At 39.8% G+C, this 19,577-nt stretch overlaps 1 protein-coding gene across 1 annotated transcript in view; it reads right to left on the reverse strand.

Annotated features, from left to right (window-relative positions):
• The window catches only part of FBXO33 (F-box protein 33), a 38,748-nt gene extending 21,535 nt beyond the window's left edge, over positions 1–17,213 (reverse strand). Inside the window, exon 1 of the mRNA XM_012658334.1 lies at positions 16,285–17,213. Within this exon, the coding sequence (XP_012513788.1) occupies positions 16,285–16,883 (599 nt within the window). The 5' untranslated portion in view covers positions 16,884–17,213. The remainder of the gene's footprint in view (positions 1–16,284) is intronic.
• Between the last annotated feature and the right edge of the window lie 2,364 nt (positions 17,214–19,577).

The raw sequence follows: 19,577 nt of genomic DNA on the forward strand, positions 1-19,577 counted from the left end.
GTGGGCTTGTCATACCTGGCCATATATAGCCTTTATTATGTTGAGGTACACTCCTTCCACACTTAATTTTTTGAGTGTTTTTATCATGAAAGGATGTTGAATTTTGTCAAGTGCTTTTTTCTGCCTCTATTGAGATGATCATATGATTTTTATCCTTCATTCTGTTAATCTGGTGTATCAGATTTACTGGTTTACACATGGCAAATCATCCTTACACCTCAGGGATAAATTCCACTTGATTATTATGATGTATGATACTTTAAATGTGCTCTTGAATTTGGTTTGCTAGAATATTGTTGAGGATTTTTGCATCTATGTCCATCAGAGATGCTGGACTGTCATTTTATTTTGTTAATGTCCTTGTGTGGCTTTCGTATCAAGGGTAATGCTGGCCTTGTAAAATGAGTTTGGAAGTGTTCCCTCTTCTTCAATTTTTTTTTTTTCTGTTAAATTACTTCTAACCTGAGAACTTTTCAGTTTTTTTTTGGCCAAGACTTTGAGGATTGGCATTAATTCTTCTTTAAATGTTTGGTAGAATTTACCTGTAAAGCCAGGTTTTAGGCTTTTCCTTTTTGGAGGTGTTTGATTACTGATTTAATCTCCTTATTCATCATAGGTCTGATCATATTTTCTATTTCTTCATGATTCAGTTTTGGAAGCTGTATGTTTCTAGGAATTTATTCATTCTTCTAGATTATCCAATTTGTTGGAGTATAAGGTTATAGGAATCTCTTATGATCTTTTGTATTTGTGGCATCAGTTGTAATGTCTCCTCTCTCTTGAGTCTTTTTTCTTACTCCAGAGGTTTGTCGATTTTGTTTATCTTTTCAAAAAGCAACTCCTAGCTTTGTTGATCTTTTCTACTTTTTTCTAGTCTCTATTTTATTTCTGCTCTAATGTTCATTATTTCCTTTCTTCTGCTAACTTTGGGCTTAGTTCTTCTTTTTCTAATTCCTTGGGGTATAAAGTTGTTTGAAATTCTTCTTCTTTATTAACGTAAGCATTTACTGCTAAAACTTTTCCTCTTAGTTTTGCTTTTGCTACATCCTGTAAGTTTCAGTACACTGTGCTTTTGTTTTCACCTCAAGATATTATTTGATTTCCCTTTTGATTTATCTGATGCACTGATTGTTCAGAAGTGTGCTAATTTCCACATATTTATGAATTTTCCAAGTTTCCTCCTTTTATTGATTTCTATAATAGTTTCCTATTACTGTGGTCAGAAAAGATGTATGACATGATTTCACTCTTCTTAAATTTGTTAAGTCTTGTTTTGTGGCCTATATCCTGTAGAATGCTGTGTGTGCACCTGAGAAAAATGTGTATTTAGATGCTGTTGGATGGAATGTTCTGTGTCTGTTAAGTATATTTGGTACATAGTGTGGCTAAAATACAGTAATTCCTTATTGATTTTCTGACTGAATATTTTGACATCTCCTACAATTGTGTTGCTGTCATTTCTCTTTTATGCTGATACTTGCTTTATATATTTAGGTGCTCTGATACTGGATGCATATATATTTATAATTGTTATGTCTTCCTGATGAATTGACACTTTTAACATTCTATAATGACCTTCTTTGTCTCTTGTGTCAGTTTTTGTCTTAAAGTCTATTTTCTCAGATGTTAAGTATAGCATCCCTATTCTCTTTTGATTACTATTTGCATGAAATACCTTTTTTTATTCCCTTGCTTTCAGACTGTGTGTCCTTAAAGCTAAAGCGAGTCTCTTGTAGGCAGCATGTAATTGGGTCTTGTTTCTTAATCTACTTAGCGACTCTATGTCTTTTGATGAGGGAATTTAATCCATTTACATTTAAAGTAATTATTGATAGGTAAAGACTTGCTATTGTCATTTTGTTTGTGCCTCCTTAATTTTTCTTTTGCTGTTTCCCTTTGCGATTTTTTTGTAGTGCTATGATTTAATTTCTTTATCTTTTATTTATCTATTACAGGCATACCTAAGAGATATCATGAGTTCAGTTCCAGACCACCACAATAAAACAAATATTGAAATAAAGTAAGTTACATGAATTTTTTGGTTTGTGCATATGAAAGTTATGTTTACACTATAATGTAGGTTATTAAGTGTATAATAGTATATGTTTTAAAAAAGCAATATACATACCTCATACCTAACTAAAAAATACTTTAATGCTAAAAAAATACTAATTATCATCTGAGCCTTCAGTGAGCTGCAATCTTTTGCCTGGTGGAGGGTCTTACTTTGGTAATGATGGCTGCTGACTGATTAGGGTGATGGCTGTTGAAGGTTGGTGTGGCTGTGGCAATCTCTTAGAATAAGTAAGACAAGAGTGAAGTTTGCCATGTTGACTGACTCTTCCTTTAATGAAAGATTTCTCTATAGCATGCTGTGGTGTTTGATAGCATTTTACCTACAGTAGAACTTGTTTTAATATTGGAATCAATCCTCTGACACCATGCTGCTGCTTTATCAAGTAAGTTTATGGAATATTCTAATCCTTTGTAATCATTTCAACAACATTTATAGTATCTTCACCAGGAGTAGATTGCATCTCAAGAAACCACTTTTTTTGCTCATCCATAAAAAGCAACTTCTCCTTTGTTCAAATTTTATCACGAGATTGCAGCAATTTAGTCACATCTTTAGGCTTCCCTTCTGAATCTATTTCTCTTGCTATTTCCACCGTATCAATAGTGACTTCCTCCACTGAAGACTGTTATTGTTGATATATTTACCTCCTCCCATGAATCATAAATGTTGCTAATGGCACATTTATGTGCTGTCATCTAGGCTTTTTTGTTCTATTTATAGAGCACAGACAAGAGTAGACATAGCATAATTCTTAAGGTCCCTAGAATTTTCAGAATGGTAAATGAACACTGGCTTCAACTTAAAGTCACCAGCTGCATTAATCTCTCACAAGACAGTCAGCCTGTCCTTTAAAGCCAGGCATTGACTATTTCTCTCTAGCTATAAAAATTCTAGATGAAATCTTTTACCAATATAAGGCTATTCCATCTACATTGAAAATCTGTTTAGTGTAGCCACCTTCATCAGTTATCTTACATAAATTTTCTGGATAACTTGCTGCAGCTTCTACATTAGCACCTGATGTTTTACCTTATACTTTTTTGGTATGGAGGATAGCTTCTTTGCTTAAACCTCAGGAACCAACCTCTGCTAGCTTCACACTCTTCTTCTGTGGCTTCCTCACCTCTTTCAGCCTTCATACCAATTGAAGAATTATGGCCTTGCTCTAGATTAGGCATTGGCTTAAGAAAATGCTGGGGCTGGTTTGATCTTCTGTCCAGACTACTAAAACTTACTCCTTATCAGCAATAAGGCTATTTCACTTTCTTATCATTCACGAATTCACTGGAATAGTACTTTTAATTTCCTTCAAAAAACTTCCTTTGCTTTTACAACTTCATTGTTTGGTGCAAAAGCCCTAGCTTTCAGCCTGTCTTAGCTTCCGACATGCCTTCCTCACCAAGCTTAGTCATTTCTGGCTTTTGATTTAAAGTAAGAGACATGTGACTTTTCCTTTCACTTGAACACTGAGAGGCCACTGTAGGGTTTAATTGGCCTAATTTCAGTATTACTGTGTTTCATGAAATAGGGAGGCCTGAGGAGAGGTAGAGATGGGGAACTGGCTAATCAGTGGAGTAGTGAGAACACACACATTTGTCAATTGAGTTCACCGTTTTCTATGGGCACAGTTCATGGTGCACCACCCTCCCCCAATTACATAATAGTATCAAAGATCACCAATCACTGTATCAGATATAACAAGGAAAAATTTTCAAATGTTTGTAAGCATTACCAAAATGTGACACAGGGACCTGAAGTGAGCACATGTTGTAAAAATGGCACCAACCAACTTGCTTGATGCATGGTTGCCACAAACTTTCTTAATTTACTTTAAAATCACTTTAAAAATTAACAAACTGGCCGGGTGCGGTGGCTCACGCCTGTAATCCTAGCTCTCTGGGAGGCCGAGGCGGGTGGATTATTTGAGCTCAGGAGTTCGAAACCAGCCTGAGCAAGAGCGAGACCCCGTCTCTACTAAAATTAGAAAGAAATTAATTGGACAACTAAAAATATATAGAAAAAATTAGCCGGGCATGGTGGCACATGCCTGTAGTCCCAGCTACTCGGGAGGCTGAGGCAGGAGGATCGCTTGAGCCCAGGAGTTTGAGGTTGCTGTGAGCTAGGATGACGCCACGGCACTCTAGCCCGGGCAACACAGTGAGACTCTGTCTCAAAAAAAAAAAAAAAAAAAAAAAATTTAACAAACTGCATCACAGTAAAATTTAACAACATAATATTAATATATTAGGAGACTCTAGAATACTTCCGGTTTTAGTTTCAGCTATACAATATTTTCAAATATCCTAGCAATGAACAAAAATTCTATTGCAGCAACAAAATGGTAATAAATGGTAATAATCTTGTTACAAGGGAGCCAACAATACATACACAACCTTTCCTTATGCATGTAATGCCAGATATACTTTTTTTTTTTCCCTGAGATGGAGTCTCACTATGTTGCCCAGGCTGGACTTGAACCCCTGGGCTTAAGTGATCCTCCCACCTCAGCCTCCTGAGTTGCTGGAACCACAGGTGGTGTACCACTGTGCCTGACTTAGATATACATTTGAGACTAGAAAGATCTGTGAGATTAACCAATTCAATCCTTTATGTAGATGAAGAAACTGAGGTGACCTGTGTAAAGTCTGCAATGCTAGTTAAGGCAGAGCTAGGAAGAGAACCCAGGTTTTGACTTCCATTTAGTTCATACTGTTTCTTATAAATTAAACCATGTGCTTGATTACAATGCTTTTATTTACAGTGATAGGAAAAATTATAGGTGGCATATTTTAGAGCAGTAAATGATGGACATTTGTGAACAAAATTTTTAGGTACTTATTTTTCAATTAAAAATGAAAATTTATTAAATTATATGGAAAACGATTAGCATTAAAACTTAGAAAAAGGAAAAAAAACTGGCAACTCAAGAGAAGCTTTCAAATATATCATGATGAAATTAGATTACAGACCATATGGTAAAGTCAAAGAAAATGCATATAGCTTCCAGGTGGCTCATTATTGTTTCAGATGGTAAAAAAGAGACTGAAAAGAACATCTAGGCAACAACACTAGAATAGAACTTACTGAATCATGGTAATAAACAGATGCCCCATTTTGAGGCCAGGAAACTATACCAGTAATAAGGGAATTATGCCACATAATTTTTTTAATTAAGGGTAAAATCTGTAACCTGAGTTTTATTTATTTAGTATATCCATTCATTTATTTACTGTTCAATAGCAAGTGAACTAAGAAGTAAACGGGGTTCTTTCCTGCAGAATGTCCACAACACACACTTGCTCAAAAGGCATGTAACAAAAAATACTGGGAAAATATTACAGTTGGTTCCAAAGTATTTTCTTTCACTTTAATTGTTCAAATTAATCTAGGTTGATTCCTATGGTAATATTAATGGATACAATCTATTTACTAGTCTCTTTGTAAATCCCAAGATGTGTTGTGAAATAGCACAAAATCATAAACAGTGCTTGACAATCTTTCTAAAGCATATAAAAGACCATACTATCACCAAAAGAGAATGAATTTCTTCAACTTAATTTTGTCCTTAACTGTATTAAAAAATGACTTTAAAGAAGGAAGTTGAAAAAGAAAAAGAAAGTCATCGGTTACAGATCTAGAGCTAAATCATATCATTAAGCACTCACAACTTAGAAACTCAGCCTATAGACTGCTCTCCTACTCTATACTTATTTAATTACTAAAATATGCTGGGTGTGGTGGCTCACGCCTATAATCTTAGCACTTTGGGAGGCCGAGGAAGGAGGTTTGCTCGAGCCCAGGAGTTTGAGACCAGCCTGAGCACCATACTGAGACCCTGTCTCTACAAAAAAAAAAAATAAAAAAGAAAATAATTACTAGAATATATATATTGTATCCAGTGATATACAAAGTTATGGTGGTTAAGTTCCAAATATCCATGTGCTTATTAGACTTTTGCAGTGGAAATAAAGGTTATAAAAATAATAATTTTTAATAAAAGTCAGATGATACCAAGGAATTATTGTTAATGGCAAATGGCATTGTGGTTATATATAAAAATGTCCATAATTTTCAGAGCTTCATACTTTAGTATATAGGGTAAAATGACATTATTATCTGGGATTTGCTTTTGGTGACAGGTACACTGAAAGCCCTGACTCCTGCATGATACAACTCATCCAAGTACAAAAGACACCGGTACCTTGTAAATTTTTTGAAATATAAAAAAAGAAAAAGAAAGAAAGAAAAAAAAACCCATGTGTGGCAAAATCTTTTAAATTACTGAATTTGGGTGATGGATACAATGGGGGTTCATGTGTCTATTTTTTGTATGTGTTCAAAAATTTCACAAGGAAAATTAGAAAACAAGGCAATCATTTCTCTAATTGTGTAACCCTGGAAAGTTCACTTAACTATGTTTCAGTTTCACCATCTGTAAAACTGGAATAATAAAGATGCCTACTTCAGAGAGTTGTTGAATACTGTTGTTTCTCTGGAAAAGCTAGTTTAGGAATTTAGGGGATAGCAAGAACGCATCTACTCAGTCCTCTGCAGCACTGGCAACATGAATGGGCCTTACCCAGCCCCATGACCCTGGTGGTCATTCATGTGGTGGATGTGTGGACTCTTAACAGGACAGTGGCATGAAGGATGTGTGGCTTAAAAAGGTAGAGCTGAGATTAAAGACTCTTGCCTCAGGTGACTACCTTTGTTCTTTGCCTTGAATCAAAATTGTGCTTTTGCAACATAGTGAGACCCGTCTCTACAAAAAATAAAAAAATTAGCCAGGAGTGGTGGCGTGTGCCTGTAGTCTCAGCTACGTGGGAGGCTGAGGCGGGAGGATTCCTTGAGCCCGTGAGTTTGAGGCTACAGTGAGCTGCAATCCAGCCATTGCACTCTAGCCTGGCTGACCCTGTTTCTATTTAAAAAAAAAAAAAAAAACTGTGACTTTGAGGTTTCTAAAAATGGGATTCTTTTTTGAAGTTACTAGCAATATCTGAATAACAAACCAGGTTAAAAGATAGCCCAACTCTGGCTCCTGTTTCCTCCTCTTTTTTTTGTTCACTTAAGAAGAGTATACATGATGAGTGTCTGGGTAGAAAAACATATTTACCTGGGCCTATTGTTTCAGGTCTGTGGTCTGCACCCAGGGACTGCATACTGGTACTGGTCCGTGGTCTCTTAGGAACCAGGCCACACAGCAGGAGATGAGCAGTGGGAGACCAAGTGAAACTTCATCCGTATTTACAGCTGTTCCCCATCGCTCACATCACCACCTGAACTGTGCCTCCTGTCAGATCAGTGGTGGCATTAGATTCTCATACAAGTGTGAACCCTACCGTAAACTGCGCACGAGAGAGATCTAGGTTGCACGCTCCTTATGAGAATCTGTGGAGCTGAGACGGTGATGCTAGTGTTGGGGAGCAACTGCAAATACAGATTATCATTAACAGAGAGGTTTGACTACACAGAGACAACAATAAATCAATTGCTTGCAGGCTCATATCAAAACCCTATCAATGAGAGGCAAGTGACAATATAATAATAATAAAAATAAAGTGCACAATAAACGTAATGCACTTGAATCATCCCAAAACCATCCTCCGTGATTCCCTCCGCAGTCTGTGGAAAAACTGTCTTCCATGAAACTGGTCCCTGGTGCCAAGAAGGTTGGGGACCACTGTTTCAGGTGATGAGACCAGTGATTTGGGTACAAGGGGAGGGAAAAATCTTCAGGCAGAGTACCACTTGCTTCTTCCTTTCTACCTAGTCCTACCATTTTGAATCCATAGCTCATATGATGGTTAGACCTAGGCAAATTTCAAGGAGTGATAAGTTTACATGAAGCAGAAAAGTGAGGGAGAAAAGAAGAGGAAAAAGAAAATTTCAAATGACTAAAGTAAGGAAGACCAAGAAATTTCCGTGGAGATTCAATAGACCGACCCAAATTTATGTAAGGCCTATATGAACAGGGCACTGCTGTACAAGTGTTTGGTAGTAAAGGAGTTAAATGCCAAAGATAAGTCATGTTTTTAGAAAATAAGTTGTGTCCAAACCCTAGGTATTTTTTTTAAGAGAGTACAAGTCATTAACACACACACATTCAGAATGAATAAGAACCAAAAAGGAAAAATATTTTTAGACATATTTAGGGAACAGCAATTAAAAGGGCATTGTAATGTTCACAGAACAATTATATCTGATTTTTTATACTTATATTCCACTTCTAGAAAACCTCCAGATAAAAATAAATTCTGAATCAGACTTTCACTGTTCTTGCTCTGGTCCAAGCCACCATCATCTCTTGCCTGGATTACTGCAACAGTCTCCTAACCCTGCTCATTGCTTCTACTCTTACTCTGCTACAAGCCATTCCCTACAGAGCAGACTGATCCTTTTTAAAAATCAGATCATGTCATTCCCTGGCTCAAAACCCTCTGATGGCACCTCATCTCAGAGTAAAAGTCAAAGTCCTTACAAGAGCCTAATAAGGGTGTACAGATGTCCACATCACCTTCCCCCTTACCTGGTTGGCCTCTTCTACATCTCACTGCTTTCCATGATTTCTCTTAAACACGCCAATCATACTTCCACTGCAGAGCCACTCCACTTACTGCTACTTCTGTCTGCAATCACCTCCCAGAGAGACACATGGTTTGCTCTCTCCTTCCTTCAAATATCACTTCAGCAGTTGAGACTTTCCTTAACTTCCTTAAACGGCAACACTCCTTCCTACTTTCACTATTCCCTTCACTGCTTCATTTTTTTCTTCATTGTATATATTACCAACTGAGATACTATATATTTTACTTTTTTGTTTTTGTCTTCTTTTTCCACTAGAATAAACTCTGTGATGGCAGGACTTTTTGATTACTGCTATATCCCCAGTTGTTAGAACAGGGAAGAGCATTCAATAAATTTTTGTTGAATAGCATATTTACCTTGGTTCATGACAAAAACTAGCTGTATCTTACACATCAAGAAATTAGGCGGCAGATCATTTTTCAGTTACATTACGTACTAGGAATCCCTCTAAAATAACATATTTTCCCAGAAAACTAAAAGTCCTTTCTTAAAACATGTGATTTATACTTATCTTTTCAACCATAGTTATAGCAAAACATACAACTTAAGTATGTATATTAAATTCCACTGAAAATAGATTTCTTTTTAGCATAAAAATCTCCCCATGAATTACAATTTTTGATAATCTTCTAAAAACCTACGAATGGGCAATTCTTCAAAAACATATTTACCAGCTATGAGCCTAAGAAAATATTCCTTAAGGTCTAACTGCAGAGGGCTGAAAACCCTTAATCTTTCTTGGATCCCTGTTGGACTGGTTAGCACAAGCACGATCCAACACTTGAGATCTCGGGCATGATGATCTTGTTCTCTCTTCTGTGGTTCAGAATTGGGGAAGTTCATCTATGGTAGTGATTTTGGTATGTCCCTTTTCATTCCAGAGTATTCAAAATTATTTTTTTGATAAGTAGGACCAGTGGAAAAATGCAAAATGCAGCCACCTTAAATTAAAGCTAACACAGCTAAGTCTAACCAGCTATGGAAACAGGAAATACAAAAGAACTTGGTTCTTTAAAAAGATGCTCTTAAAAACATTAAAACCTTTCCCAATGCCATAAAGATCATAAAATACAACTTTTTTCCTTTTCTAAATTGATAAAGGCTAAAATAATCCACATGATTGATTGCATGACATTCTTTTGGGCCAGTTCTGTTCTTAGTCCACGTTCAACACTGAATGTTTTTATATCCACGTAACGCTCTTTAATAACATTATTTCCCCTTCTCATGAATGCTAATGGACAGCCACAGCCAAATCAAACAAACAAAAACAAATACTTTGGAGATGTGTTGTCCAGTAGAACTTTCTGCTATGGATGGAAATGTTCTACTCTGTGATATACAGTATAGTAGCCACTACCCACATATAACTATCAAGCACTTGAAATGTGGGTAGTGGGACTAATGGTATCTTTGATTTTATTTAATTAATTTAAAATTTAAATAGATGGGGCTAGTGGCTGTCGTATTGGGCAGCGCAACATTAGAACCCAGAAATAAGTCACTGGCCTACAACAGTATTCCTTATTAGCTTTATTAGGATCTGTTAACTACAAGTTATTTCCCAGAATCCACAAGTTTCATCTAAGAATTATCATTCCCAAATCCGAAAAGTATTTAAATAAAATCAACATTTGAAATTGTATTTAGGGCCGGGCGTGGAAGCTCACGCCTGTAATCCTAGCACTCCGGGAGGCCGAGGTGGGTGGATCGTTTGAGCTCAGGAGTTCAAGACCAGCCTGAGCAAGAGCGAGACCCCGTCTCTACTAAAAATAGAAAGAAATTATCTGGACGACGAAAAATATACAGAAAAAATAAAACGAAAACAAGAAATTGTATATATACATTTTTTAATGACAGAGTCTTGCTCTGTTGCTCAGGCTAGAGTGCAGTAACCTGATCATAGCTCACTGTAACCTTGAACTCCTGGGCTCAAGCGATCCTCCTACTTCAGTGTCCTGAGCAGCTAAGACTACAGGCACATGCCACCACACCTGGCTCATTTTCTTTTTTTGATTTTTTGTAGACACAGAGTCTTGCTATGTTGCCCAGGTTGGTCTTGAACTCCTGGCCTCAAGTGATCCTCCTGCCTTGGCCTCCCAAAGTGCTAGGATTACAGGCATAGGCTATGCTGCCTGGCCTTTAACATGTTATTAATAGATAATTTCTTGACCAGCTAATTTCTTTCTATTTTTTTAGTAGAGCCGGGGTCTTGCTCTTGCTCAGGCTGGGCTCGCACTCCTGAGCTCAAACAATCCACCCGCCTCGCCTCTCAGAGTGCTAAGATTACAGGCGTGAGCCACTGCGCCCAGCCACTTGCTATTAATAGATAATTTCTTGTAAGGACAAGAAAACTGGGGGAGACTTACAGAGAAATGATGAAAAATATTTGCTTTTCCCTTTTCTTTCCCTACCCACATCCAATTGGAAAGTACTCTCAGCTCTACTTCCAAATCCATCCACTTTCTTTAGTCTCCACTATAATCCAAGCTACTATCACCTTTTGCCTACATTACTGCAACAGCTTTCCAACTGGTCTTTCTGCTTCCTCTTTTGGTTCCTTTTATAATATAATTCACTCATTAAACAACTTTTAGAGTGACTGTCTTGAAAAATGTAAATTAGATCACATTACTCTTGTCCTTAAACATTTTTCAATGACTCCTTCTATTCTTAGAATGTAGTCTAAATTTCATTCCACAAGCCTATATAACCCCATTCCTTCCTCCCTCTACCTCTCAGCTCATCATGACGCCACTCTCACCCTCACACTTACCATGGCCCTGTCACATTTTCTTTCCTGTTGCTCCAACACACCATAAATTTGTCTGGCTTAAGTCGTTGGTGCTTATTGTTTCTTGTGCTTGAAATCATACTTAACTCACATCTTCAAATGGACAACTCTTGTCATTCACATTGCAGGTCAAATGTCCTTCCCAAAAGAGTTTTTCCTGACATTCTACGTAATGTTGCCACCTAGTCTCTATTTACAAAGCCCTCTTTTATTTTCAGATTTTCTTTTATTTTCACAACCTGAAATAATCTTTCTTTCTTTTGTTTACTTGTTTCTGTCTGTCTTCCACCTCTACAATGCTGACTCCATGAAAACAGGGACCGTGTCTTCACTGCTTGGCACATAGTAGGTTTTCAATATTTGGAGGAAAAAAACCAGATTTTCTGTAACTATCATCTTAGGTCCTAAATAAATTGGTCAAGTTTGGTAAACTAAAGCTGCCTCAGAACACACACATGAAAATGGAAATAATTTAATCACTTCACTCAAAAGCTGCTCAATAGCTTCATTTAACACAGTAAGAAAAACTATTTTACTTTTACATTTTTTTTTGAGTTTTACATCCTATCCTCCATCTATAAGTTCTCTATAGTCTTAAGAATGTACCTATGGGCCAGGCGCGGTGGCTCACGCCTGTAATCCTAGCACTCTGGGAGGCCGAGGCGGGTGGATTGTTTGAGCTCAGGAGTTCGAGACCAGCCTGAGCAAGAGCGAGACCCCGTCTCTACCAAAAACAGAAAGAAATTAATTGGACAGCTAAAGATGTATATAGAAAAAATTAGCCGGGCATGGTGGCACATGCCTGTAGTCCCAGCCACTTGGGAGGCTGAGGCAGGAGGATTGCTTGAGCCCAGGAGTTTGAGGTTGCTGTGAGCGAGGCTGACGCCACGGCACTCTAGCCAGGGCAACATAGTGAGACTCTGTCTCAAAAAAAAAAAAAAGAATGTACCTATGGACTAAAGAGTCCTAAAACCACTCATAGCAGCCCTCCTAGGTGGTTAGTTTCTTTAGCCTCCCTTCTCAATGACCTTGAGGCTATCCCTGGGCAACCTATTTAATCTGTCAGTTTGAAGGTAAGGAATCTGTTGGGAATACATAGTCCCACTTCTCTTCTCTATAGGCAACTACCTCTTGGGCAATGTAGAATATAGTCAAAGTCCCAATATATTTTAAGATATTTACTCTGTAAATAGGCTTCTTTAAGTAAGTAATAATAAAGTAAGCTCTCAGATGTGAAATGCTGTTACATGTATTTATTATACTATGATGGGAAAAACTAGTTCAAGAAAAATGAGGCTGGGGTTGTTGGAGGTAACACCTCCAAGGCATTTCCTATTATCTCAGTAATCTGAAATGTCCAAAGAATTTTCAATCTATTTTAAGATATGTTTTTCAATTGCCTTATAAGTTATTATGTCTTGGTAAGAAACAATACAAAGATAAGATTCTCCTTCACTGTGCATGCCAAATCAATAAGACCAAATCTAGGAATTATTAATTAAATCCTTTACTACTTAGAGGGTATATAAGCAGAGATAATCATGTAACGGTCAATCTACATACATGTATGTAGTTAGAGCTGTAACTCACAATTTTAACAAGAAAATCGACCTTATACAAAATCTCTCTGGCCTTTTATAGTATTTATTCTTTAGAAAAAAGTACTGCCACCTATATAGTATTTCATCCAAGAAAAGCTTATATAAAATAAAGTCCAGAAAAGCAGATGATGACAATGTGCTTATGGCCACTGTTTAAGAAGAAGTATTTTTAGTGACTGAGTCTATTACTTTTTATCATAAATCTTATTGACAATGCACTCTAATTTTTCTGAAGGAGTCTGAAACATAGTATTTTAATAGGCAGTACTTGAAGACCAGATTAAATGTGAAAAATAAATTTCTAGATTTGTTGTTTTGCACTTATAGGTACAATTTTTTGTAGAACTGTAGGAAAAATTCACCCTATTTAACCTATAATATGGTTGAATGAGCACTTACTACATTTCTGTTCTTACTATTCATCAAGAAGGGAGGTAACCCAGCCCTCTGTACAGAAGGGATTTCTGAAACCTGAAGGATTGTCTTTTACCCTCTGAGACGTACTTCTGCACCTTCTTGATCCTCATTAGTTGTTCCTAACACCTAAGGTATCAATACAGTAGCTATAATCACTCTGAGAATACATGTGCATATGTAACTCAGGAATTAAGCAAAACAAAATGCCAATTAACCTCTCTGAAGATCAGCACCTTTGAAAAGTTCCCACAATTCAAGGTTATACTTTTAGTTCTTTTCCTCAGGGACATGAAAATAACTGAAACAAAACAAAACAACAGTCTGAATTGTATGAATTGTATAAAGGAATTCAGCACAAAGCCTGGAAGCAGAATGTTTATCATCTGTTATGATTCATACCTCCCTTTTATACTTATGGAATGGAAGAAATCATAAAGCAAAACCACTATAAATTTAACTTGGAAATGTAAATAACAATGTCAAATACTCATTTTTCTCACTAGTTACTAAATTTGAAAAACAAAACATAAAAGACACTAAATAAAGTTGTTATACACTATGTTTTACGTCTTCATTGAACCTGAAATCCGTAGTTGAAATGATTATGGGAAGAATAATAGGCTTTACCAGAATTACTGAAGAAACAACTTGGTTAAAACACTTTCAAATTTGTTCAAATATAAAGGAAACTTGTCCCGTTTCTATTAACATTCAATTAATACTTTCAATATTATCAGAGCATCTCAAGACATTTTCAGAAATAAAGGTGAGATAAACTTATTTCCAAACATATATTTTACAAAATCCTTTGAAATATCGTTAGTACAAATAAGGCATGAATTACACTACACTTTAACTTCAGACATATACAATGAATATGACACCAAAGCAGCACAACACGCAGCACCATACCTATAGCTAATGACAAGCAAACCTTAATATCAGGGATGACAGTCTGATGTATTTGTACAGAAGTGATAGCTCACCCAGAAGGGCAGGCATAGGTGGCCTTATAGACAAGCAGACTGGGATGCTGATAAAAGTAGTAGGGGTGAGGAAGAGAACGAGAGAATTAAACTACAAAGGGAAGATGTGATATATCTCTATTCTGCCTACATAATGTTATCTATCCATCCATCGCTCCCTCTCTCCTTCCCTCCTTCATTCTCTCCAACAAACCAACCAACTAGTTATTAAAATACCTAAAAGTAACTAGGCACTGCTCAAGGCTTACTCTTCCTTGAACCAAATGCCCACATTTTTGGATGGTGCCCACATTTTTGCACAGAAGCGCCATCTGAGATCAGAACAGAAAAACCTAATTGGTACTAATCCACTGAATTCACCCTCAATCATGGTCTCATTAGGAAATGCTCTCTGACTCTGAATCTTTGCATCTTCCAGGTCAGTTGGTCCTCTAGCATACATTCAACTCTGAGAGAGTCTCCAACCTGGTCAAAACCAATTTTTAGCCTCAATAGCTTCTCTTGCCAGATGAACTCAAAGTAAGGAAATGGAATGTCTTGGTGTGAAAAGCTGGGGGAATAATCCAGGCCATTGGAATAATGCAGTCATGCTGCAGATACAACTTGGGGCTATATCCTTATCTCTTGATCTTTTGATTCAGACAGATTAAGGATATATATTTAGCATTAAACCAGGGACTGTTCTCAATCTTGTTCAACATAATGCTGGCAGTTTATTTATTGCAAAAGGAAGGATGCTGCTCTTGGAGAAAAAGAATGTCGTATGACAACGTGCAAATCACTTGACCCTATTAAGCATCACCTTCCTTTCTACAAAACAAGAATAATCATCATCATCCTGCCTCACAGTGTCACTGAGAGGCTCAAAAATAGTGAATGCGAAAAGTACTTGTATAAACTGCTAAATTACCATTACTATGTAAGGTGCTTCTTTTTTGAACCTTCTTCCAACTCAAGAGTTTTGTTGTAAGGTTCGTTAGACTATCCAGATACAGAACATCTAAATCAACAGGGTTTTGGAGAGGGCAATGGAGAAATAAAGGAAAATGATGGCCAGGATACTGGGTCAGAACACAGGAAATTAGTTGCAAAACTGCAGTGAAGTCCTGATGCAAAACCAGAGCAGTTACGTGCTTACCTTTTGCAGACAATGGTCGACTCCCTTGCTAACCTTCCCCTCCACAGCTGTACTGTGTTACTTTCAGGTGAATCAGTGGGGGCGAATTGAGTCTGGAGGTGCAGGGGGAGGGACTTTCAACCCTAAAGATCGACTTCTTCCCCAATCCCTTTAACAAACACTCTTACTTTTTGGGCCTGGCCTAGTTAATCAAAACTATTCCTGATAAGAAAATGGCTGTTAAAGATTTTTTTTAGGGAGAGTCTTATAGCTATGAGACACCATACATTACCTATTTCTAACGGACAAAGTCAGAAAACCTGGGTTATATTTGTTCTGTTTTGTTTCTCCCAAGACTCACCCATATGCCTCACCCTCCAAGCCTCAACACTCATCTATAAAATGAAGAATGACGGCACCTGTCAGCCGCATCCCATGGCCACCAAGAGGATGAATGAGACAGTGCCTGGGAGGCGCCAGGAGGGGTGTCTGATAAACACAGTTTATCGCTGTTCATAAAGTATTACGATGAGCGCTGTTATGCCCTCCCGCCCAAGGAAATCGACCAGTTAGAACTGACACCCCCAGTCACTGAAGAAGGTAACGCCGAAGCTGGCCGGACGCGTCCGCACAGATTCTATTTCTGGGTTTGGGTACGGAGGCGACACTGCGTCGCGGGGCGGGGGCGGAGCCCACGGCAAGCCTACCTGTTGTTCCGGATGCTGACCAGCACGCACAGCACCAGCTCCAAGTAGGTGCGCAGCACTTCCAGCCAACGGGTTGAGAGCTGCAGGGCCTCAACTTCTTCCCCGCCAGTCCCGCTGTCCGCGCCACCTCCGTCGCCGGGGCCGCCGCCGCCGCTGAGGTAGTTCTCGGCGGCAAACTCAACGCGCAGCTCTCGCACGAACCAGCCGCACTTGCGCATGAGGAATTCGAGCCGAGGCTGCTCAGCGGGCGAGACGCGGAGGCAGATGCGAAGTTGGGGCCAGAGGGCCGGATAGAAGAGGCACTCGCGCCAGTGCGAGCAGGAGGCCGAGGCCCGCAGCCGGTCCGGCGCGGGCAAGAAGGAGAAGATGTGCACGATCAGCTCGCTGGGCAGCGACGCGGCGCCCGCCGCCTGCCCGCACAGAGCCATTCGGCTCCGCCGCCGGCTGCCGGCTCCCGGCCGCCCCCGCAGTCCCCGGAGCAGCCCCCGCAGCCGCCGCAGTCGCAGCCGCTGCCGCCGCCACCGCGCCACCCGGGCGGCCCCGGCTCGGGTTCGAGCTCCCGGCGGTCGGGGCTGCGGCACTGACAAGAACAACAACATCAATGACAAGGAAGAAGGGGGCGGAACCGTCGTGGGTCTCGGCGGAACCAAGTGGCGCACAAGTTGTGGAGAGGGGGAAAGGTCTCTGCCGGGGTGGCCTGCAGAGAGCCACTTCTGTCCTCTTAAACTGTACTCACGTGCGCTGAGGCCTGCACACTCAGTGACTTCAAAACGCTCGCTTGTATTGTTCAGGTGCCCGGAAGCAGCAGGGCATGTTGTAAGGAAACGGTAGCCTCCCCGCGCGTGTTGGCGGAGACAGAGAAGTGGTAGGAGCTGAGTTTGACGTCGCGGGTGGTGGGAGGAGCCCGCCCGCGGACCGGCGCGACTTCCGGAAGAGGGGAGCGCCTGGTAGCCGGTAGGGAAGGGAGACGCGGCACGTGATCCCTGACGCACGCGTGCCGGGAGGGGGCGCGGGGCGGGAGAGAGGGGCGGGAGCGAGGAGCAGGGCGGGAGTGAGGGGAGGGGCGGGAGTGGAGCCCGCACTCGTCGCTCCCTGCGCTTTTCGGCGGCAAAGGCTACCGCGTCAGGGAGGGGCGGGAGTGAGGGGAGGGGCGGGGGTGGAGCCCGCACTCGTCGCTCCCTGCGCTTTTCGGCGGCAAAGGCTACCGCGTCAGGCAGGTGGGTGAATCGGGTAAGTTGGGCGCCCAGTCGGTGTAAGCGGCAGAAGTCTGGCTTAGTGCGAGACGTTGTGACGCTTCTTTGTGAAACGTTTCTCGGTTGCTGGGCTGAGGACTCTGAGCCAAAGCGCAGTATGCAGAATCTTCCTCAGCTGTGCCACCTGCCCAGAGTATTGTGAGGAATTTCTGCGCATGCTCCAGTCAGGCGGGGGAGCGGGCGGACCCGCGGGCTGACCCTGCCGGGCGTGTCGGGAGAGGAGAGGCGCGGCGGGGCGGCCGAGAGGCCTGTCGGAGGCAAGTGGACCTGCCCCCTTGGTCGGACCGTGCACATGGACTTCGCGCACATCCCGGTGTGTGGAAAGAGTGAGGACAGCGCCACCCTTTGGAGTTAGAGGGAGAGAAAAACATGGATAAACGAGTCTTAAATTTTGCTGGTTGATTATCAGCCTTTTTACCAAGGCTTGAGGAAGGGTCTGAGTTCCCGGTTCTGAGATTTAAAGACCCTAGCTGTGAAGAAAGTGATGAGGTTTTTTTTTGTTGTTTTGTTTTTTAGCATGGCTCCCCTAACTTGAGAGGGATTTTTGAAAGTGTCCCTTAACTTCTCCACAACCTGTGAAGTAGTTAACTCTTCACCACAGAGGTGGTGAAATCAGAAAGTCAGATTTTATGTAATAATTGAAGATTGATTTAGGGAGGCTGCCACTTCAAAGCCTTAGCTATGATTTGGGGACAGACTTGTTCTCTTGTAAACGTCAAGAAACTCTACTAGATGTTTTTAACCCTTTGAGGGCAAAGGTCTGCGTTCATGTTTCTTTGGTGCCTTTTGGCGCCTTGCACATATAAGGTTGCCAACTATATTATGTTACCATGTTACCTTTGAGTTCTCGTCAGCTCAGTACCTGCAAAAAAATTTAAAAATAATATATATATATATCAGCCGTGGTAGGTCACTTCTCAGAAACCCTGTCTACAAGAGTTCTATGTGATTAATATTTAATGAGCATGTAGTGGCAACAGCAGTGAATTAGGAAGTTGAGACTTAGATTTTAATTTTTTGTTAATAATAATTTCTTAAACTTACTGAAGTGTTTTGATGTGAACCATAGACATCTAGATCTTCCACTTCTAGGTATTTTCATGTGCATCTCTATGAAAGCATATTCCTGTATAACAGAAATAATGTCATCACACCAAACAATTTCTTGAATATTATTGTGAGATCAAATAGCAAACATAAGAAGCCATGTTTGCTTTTTTCTGCTTGCCAGCATGATTTTGCAAAGCCCAGGACTCTGTGAGGACTAGTGGCTCCAGAAAGATACTTTGAACACAAAACAAAGTAGAGTGCATCCTCCCTCCCACCCCCACGTCTCTTGCCTGAGTTGCTGTATTCCTTAAAATATATGACGTTAGTCTTTCCCTTTTCCTACGCATAAGATAATGTCTGATAAGGTTAGTGATTATGTTTCTGTAATCTATAACCAGATGTACTCTTACACCCAAACCTTGATGTGGTTCTGCTTTAATGTAACTTGTGAGCAAGGCATGTGCTGAACCCCCACCACCTGTATAGAAGCAGTGGGATAAAATACTGTGCTGGAAGGGTCTGATAGAACCTCTCTGAAATAGGCCTTGGGCTATAGTCCTCAGTAAGACTACTGAATAAAACTAACTTTAATTCCTTAAAAGCTTGATTTTGTTTTCCCATTAGTTGACATTATCTCATATTCCATATTCAGATTTATCCAGCTAGCTCTCGAATGTTTTTTTACTGCTGCTTTGTCCAAACCAGAATCCAGTTAAGGACCACACTTGTATTTGGTTATGTATTTCAAGTCTCTTTTAATCTAAAAATTGGAAGATTAATCTTTTAGTTTTCAATAGATCATCCCCACAATTTTTTTTTGTACTCTCAAGTGAGCGCAGGTTAATTGTCCTATAGAGTATTTCACCGTCTGTATTTGTTTGACTGCTTTCTCTTGGTATTTAGTTTATTCCTCTAGTCCCTATATTTCTTATAAATGTGGACATAGTTGCTAAGGGATTGATCATGTTAATATTAAGGATTTTAAACACA

Source organism: Propithecus coquereli, unplaced genomic scaffold (assembly GCF_000956105.1).
Source record: "Propithecus coquereli isolate 6110/MARCELLA unplaced genomic scaffold, Pcoq_1.0 Scaffold116, whole genome shotgun sequence".
Classification (NCBI taxonomy): domain Eukaryota; kingdom Metazoa; phylum Chordata; class Mammalia; order Primates; family Indriidae; genus Propithecus; species Propithecus coquereli.